The sequence below is a fragment of the Arvicola amphibius genome, chromosome 4 (assembly GCF_903992535.2).
Source record: "Arvicola amphibius chromosome 4, mArvAmp1.2, whole genome shotgun sequence".
Lineage (NCBI taxonomy): Eukaryota > Metazoa > Chordata > Mammalia > Rodentia > Cricetidae > Arvicola > Arvicola amphibius.
In genome coordinates, this window is record NC_052050.1 from 8,374,513 (window position 1) to 8,380,512 (window position 6,000).

At 47.9% G+C, this 6,000-nt stretch overlaps 1 protein-coding gene across 1 annotated transcript in view; it reads left to right on the forward strand.

The window, feature by feature from the left end:
- The window catches only part of Slc39a11 (solute carrier family 39 member 11), a 107,507-nt gene extending 104,812 nt beyond the window's left edge, over positions 1-2,695 (forward strand). Inside the window, exons 5-6 of the mRNA XM_042054857.1 lie at positions 1,924-2,208; positions 2,444-2,695. Of these exons, the coding sequence (XP_041910791.1) occupies positions 1,924-2,208; positions 2,444-2,695 (537 nt within the window). The remainder of the gene's footprint in view (positions 1-1,923; positions 2,209-2,443) is intronic.
- The last annotated feature ends 3,305 nt before the right edge of the window (positions 2,696-6,000 follow it).

Below are 6,000 nucleotides of genomic sequence, written 5' to 3' on the forward strand. Positions count from 1 at the left end.
CTGAGACAATCAAATATTAGGCCAGACTCCACTCACAGCACATGCCCGACATAAATCCACACACTCCTCCGAAGGATTTTTCTTGTGAATAGTGAACACCAGGGTTTCTTGCTTACATAGGGCTATCTAAGGAATTCTGTTCTTAGATCCTTCACCCAGGCCTTTATTGGTCTCTTGTAGCTATGGTCAGATCTGGTCTGGTGATTTAACATGGGAACAGATTTGGTGTTGTCTGTATAGCATTTGGTTTGGCAGGCACACTGAATGCACGAGCCATGGCTGTGTAGAGGCTTCCGCCAAGGTAGGCGGAGTTTTCTTTGGGCCGCCAACTCACAAATAACGACATGGAGACTCATTATTAATTATGAAAGCTCAGCCTTAGCTTAGGCTTGTTCCTAACTAGTTCTTATAACTTAAATCAACCCATATCTATTTCCTTTACATGGCTCAGTTACCTTCACGCTGTACTGCCCACCCTACTTCCTCAGTGTCTAGCTGGTGACTCCACTTTTTCTTCCCAGTGTTTTCTCTCTGCCCTGGAAGTCCCGCCTGTCTCTTCTGCCCAGCTATAGGTCATTCAGCTTTTTATTACACCAATCATGGCAATACATATTCACAGTGTCCGAATAGCCCACAACACCCAGATCTTTAATAAGGGTGCTTGCGAGACCGGCCTGTATGTGATTGAACCACGCTCACTGTGAGGATCTCCTGGGAAGCTGCTGCGTGCTTCCGCGAGAGTGTGTGCCCTGGACACCAGTTGTGGAGCCGTGGGGTCCCCTGCTGCGTTTCAGCCTGTCCTCCCTATTCTCCCACTCCTCCGTCTTGAATAAGGGATCCTTACTCTGTGCGTTTGTAGACGGTTAGCATGCACCTTGCATTTTGATTTTCCAGGCATTCACAGCTGGGTGTTGCCTTAGGTGTCAGAAGAGACTTTGAACTTGAGATTTTGAGTGACGTTGAGGCCGTGACTTTGAGGACTTTCAGAGGACAGAATGCATCCTGTTTGGTGAGGTGGGACACCACCCTTCTGCATCCTAGGAGGAGAGCACTGTGGCTTCATGGGAGGTGTCCTAGTATCGTGCTGACAAGCGGCGGCCTTGTGACTGTTGATCTTTGGGGTTGACTGGATTCCTAGTAACCAATGCTGAGGCTCATCTGTGGCTGTGAGGGTATTTCCACGGGAAGATTGCCTGGAGTGGGAAGACCCCTTCTGTGTGTGGGCAGGACCATCTTCTCAGCCTAGGGCCTGGCTGGGTTAAGAAGAGAGAAAAGGGAAAGGTGGAGAAGTCGGGGCTTGCCTCCTTTCTTTGCTTCCTGGCTGCTGTGAGGCAAACTGCATTGCTCTGCAGTGCCTTCTCCACCATCATAGACAGAATCATTTGAAATAATCAGCAAAATTAGCCTTTCGTCCTGCAGGTTGCTTGTCTGGAATTCTGTCACAGTCCCCAGAAGAGGTAGCTACAGGTGGTATGGATGAGTGTCCCATGTGCTTAACTAGGTCATGTTCCAAGTCTGTCATGTTCAGTACACAGTAGCGACAAACTCTCCCTCTCCCTCTCCCTCTCCCTCTCCCTCTCCCTCTCCCTCTCCCTCTCCCTCCCTCTCTCCCTCTTCCTCTCCCTCTTCCTCTCCCTCTCCCTCTTCCCCATCTCTCTGTCTCTCTGTCTCTGTCTCTGTCTCTGTCTGTCTCTCTGTCTCTCTCTCTCTCTCGTGTGTGTGTGTGTGTATGGGGGTATTATCATTTAGGGGATCAGTGCCAACTCCTTAGATCTTGGATTTTGGAACCTGCAAAGTCATCTACCCGAAGCTTGCCATCTTCTACACAATCCAGTTTGTGAGAGCCGGGTCATGTCAGGTACTCTTAGCAGGACATGGGAAGGACACGGAAGTGCTGTGGTGACGACCTGCTTCTTGTTTCAGGGTGCTGCGGAAGATCCCCAGACAGCCCTGGCACTGAACTTGGACCCTGCTCTGATGAAGAAGAAGTCTGATCCCGAGGGCCCCGCCACACTGCTCTTCCCTGAGAGGGAACTTTCCATCCGGATAGGTAGCGCTGGGCTTCTTTCAGGCAAGCCTTCTGCTGCAGCTGCTGAGCTGGGCCGGAGGGAGGGTCCAGACCTGGGGCTGGTGCTTGGAGAGGAGGGAATGCTGGATGCTCTGCCCTTCCCTGCTGCTCACCTCACTGCTCACAGTGGTGCTCTGTTTGTGCTCATTTGTCTCATTTGTTCATGCAAACTCTTGTCCTTTATATACAGGCAGTCGTAAGAGCTTTGTTGCTGTTCCCAAATTGGGTGAATGGTCAGGGGTCACTTTGAATGGGATGGGACTGATTTAAGTTAGAAAGGATAAGCCTTGATTGGTCCCTTCCCCATCTCCCCATTCCCGGCGAGCCCCGAGTGCCCTTTTCATTTGCGTGATGTTGGCCTTCTGATTCACCTAGGAAGGAGCACATGTGTCTCGTGCATTGTCTGTATGGAACCAGAACACTTTAAAGACAAGGAAATCAACATCATTTCTGCTGAGTTGCAGGGAAGAGTCTCTCCAAAGGAGTCAGATAATATTCCTCAAACTCAGAGGGGTCCAGTCTGAGCTTGGATTCTGCCCTATGCAGCTCTCAAGCTCCGTGTTCCCATTCAGATTCTGCCCGGAGAGCCTTATCCAGGAAGAACCTTGGTGCCTTCTTTCTGCTTGACCCTCTTTGCCTCCCACCGCTTCCTAGCTGGGAAATAAGATCCATCTGATAGGATCTCAAGCTGTGGAGGCCCAGCGACAGCTTCCCTCTGCCACCCATCACACACCTCCTTTACACTCAGTCTCCCTGTCATTCTCTCCCTCAGGACTGTGGTCAAGGGCTGGCTTACACCAAACGCATCGTTTTTCATGTCTGGTCCGGAGTGCATGGACATACAGATCTCTGTGAATGCTCACTTGCAGTTTTCTTTGCTCGACTCCTGTGTGCCCTTGTGAGGCTGTTGTGGCCCTAACTCAGCATTTTTGTAGGGTAGAAAAATTGGCCTGGCTTTACTTCTTTGTCTTTTCAACCAAAGGAGTTGGGGTTTCAGGGTGGCTGTCAAGAAACAATGTGAAAACACACACGCACACGGACACACACACACATGCACAGACACACAGACACACACACATGCACACACACAGACACACACACGCACAGACATACACACAATCACACACATGACATGCACACACATAAACACACATGACACACACACACAAACACACACACACACACACACACACACACACGTGTGGATGCATGTGTTATGGAAGCCAGAGGACAACCTTTGCCTTTATTCCTCAGCTACTCTGGATCTTTTTGTCCGTTTGTTATGAGACCTGAGGGTGGTTGTTTTACTCACCTGGAACTTGCCGAGTTGACTAGGCAGACTGGCCACAGAATCCTAGGGATCTGTCTCTCTGTGTCTCCCTACACTGGGACTGCAAGCACACATCATCGAGCCCAGCTTTTTAAATGTAGGTTCTGGGGCTTGAACTCAGAACTTCATGCTTGAAAGGCAAGCACTTTATAGACTGAGTTATCTCCCTAACCCCTCAGGGTACCTTTTTGAGGGAGCTTTGGGAGTTTTCTGCATCTTCCCAGGCAACCCGTGTTCCATGGTGGGGGGCTGTGTGGAAGGAGCTGCAGGCCTCTCACCTGTCATAGAACATGAGGCACCACCTGTTACCGGGTTGCCAAGCAATCCTTGTAGCTGTTGCTAACCGTTCTGCTGCAGGCCTGGATGCAGCTCTTGAAGATGGCTTGCTCGCTGCCAGCTTGTCTCACCTGGATGCACCTGTGGGTGTCAGGCATCTGGGGAGTCTCAAACTGATAATGCTTTTGTGCTGCCTGGCCTCCTGCAGACCAAGCCTGAAGGGGCACTGTTTGTGCCATCTGGATTTGTCCTTTAGCTTGCTGTAACTGGAGCAAGGAGGCCAGCTTAATGGGCATTTAGTGACAAACACAAGCCTTTAAAAAACAATCATGGCACTGCTATCATGTTCTGTAATTGGTTCAGCAGGGGGAAAAGCCAGAGAAGCCATGCCTTGGGAGGGAAGTTCAACTGCCCTGGGTGGTAGCAGCAGCCAGGCTGGGAAAATCATTTATTAGACACTTAGCTATTGATGGCTGTCTGTGTCTAACATTTATGATATCAGCTGTTCTCAAAGCTGGGGCTATTTGGGGATGTACTGAGGCCAGGAGTTCCTTTAAAACTCTATCATTCCCTGTTCTCTCTCTCTCTTTCTTCCTCTCTCTCTCCCTTCCCCGTCCCTCACTCCCATTTTTCTCTCTCTCTTTCTTCCTCTCTCTCTCCCTTCCCTGTCCCTCACTCCCATTTTTCTTTCTCACTCTTTCCATTAACCTCCTACCCATCCCTCTACCCACCCACCCTTCTTAAAGCTTTCTTCTAATTCATAATGAAACAACAGGGATTAAAGAGAAAGAGCGACTTTACTTCCAACCTCAAATCACTTGTAGTTTATCCCCCAGCCACAGGCACAGGCACCATCTCTGGTTTCTTGTGTGTCCTCTAAGGATTGCTGGGCCTGTGCTGTAGTCGTCCTTGGCCATCATTCTGTGTCTTGTGATTTTGAACTTGACCAAATGTTCTTATTGTATGGGACACTCTTGGATCCATCCCATTTTGTTACTGACCTTGACCTTGCATGACTGATAGTCCTTTAGATTAATTCTACTGTTCCGTTGTTATCAAGAATTTGGCAGAGAACATTTTGACACTAGTGAATAGTTGTATGTATGTATGTTTGTTTGTATGTATATATGTGTCTAGGGGTCTTTATATGAGCATCAAATGGTTAATTAGCCTCTTAAAGTATGCAAAATTTTTATGTATTTGTGTTTGTTAAGTTCTTTGGAAGTTTTATATATGTAGATAACACATTCTGATTATCCCCCCTCCACCATTTTATATTCCTCCCACTGTTATCAACCCCTCCTCTCCAGTCCCCTTTTCAGATCCATGACTTTTGGTTTAGTTGTGTGACCTGACCTATGTGTTTTGAAGGCAGAGGGCTGTAACTTGTACCATACTTCAGATTTCCCGAGACTCTAATGTATCCTAAATCTTTGACATTTGTGCCTCAGTTCCTCCCACCAACCACTTTGAATGATCATCCTCTAGGTTAAGAGAGGATTTCTTTTCCTCCATCCCTTCTGGGCTCAGGCCTGTAACCTTGACTTCTTCATTGAAAGGGTGGGAGCAAGGCATGGTGGTTGTTAGACTGTGCCATGAGGTAAGAAGAAGGAAAATGAAAAATGGTAGGACTTTTATTTTTTACAGAAGGCTGAAAAACAAAGGACTAAGATGATGATGATGTTGTTGATGGTGGTGATGATGATGATGGTGATGATGATAGTGATGATGGTGGTGGTGATGGTGATGATGGTGATGATGGTGGTGGTGGTGGTGATGGCGATGGTGGTGGTGGTAGTGATGATGGTTATGGCGATGGTGATGATGGTGGTGATGATGGTGATGATGGTGGTGATGATGATAGTGATGATGGTGGTGGTGGTGATGATAGTGATGATGGTGGTGATGATGGTGATGATGGTGGTGATGATAGTGATGATGGTGGTGATGATGGTGATGATGGTGATGATGGTGGTGATGATAGTGATGATGGTGGTGATGGTGGTGATGATGGTGATGATGGTGATGATGGTGGTGATGATGGTGATGATGGTGGTGATGATAGCCCAGATCTCTTTATCACTGTGGGTGTTAAATAATGTAAATAAATGACAGATTTCTTGAAGTGGGCTCTGTACAGGCAAGTGGACCAATTACATATCTTTGCTTCTGTTGTCCGATGATACACTTTCAAAACTCTTTCAGCTTCTGAAGAGTGTTCTTATACCTGGTCCAAGTGAGCTTAGAACCCAGATAGCACTTGGCTTACTTCCTTGCCTTCTCTTTTTTCATGAGTTAGACAGTGGTTTAGGAGCAGTTTTCTTGT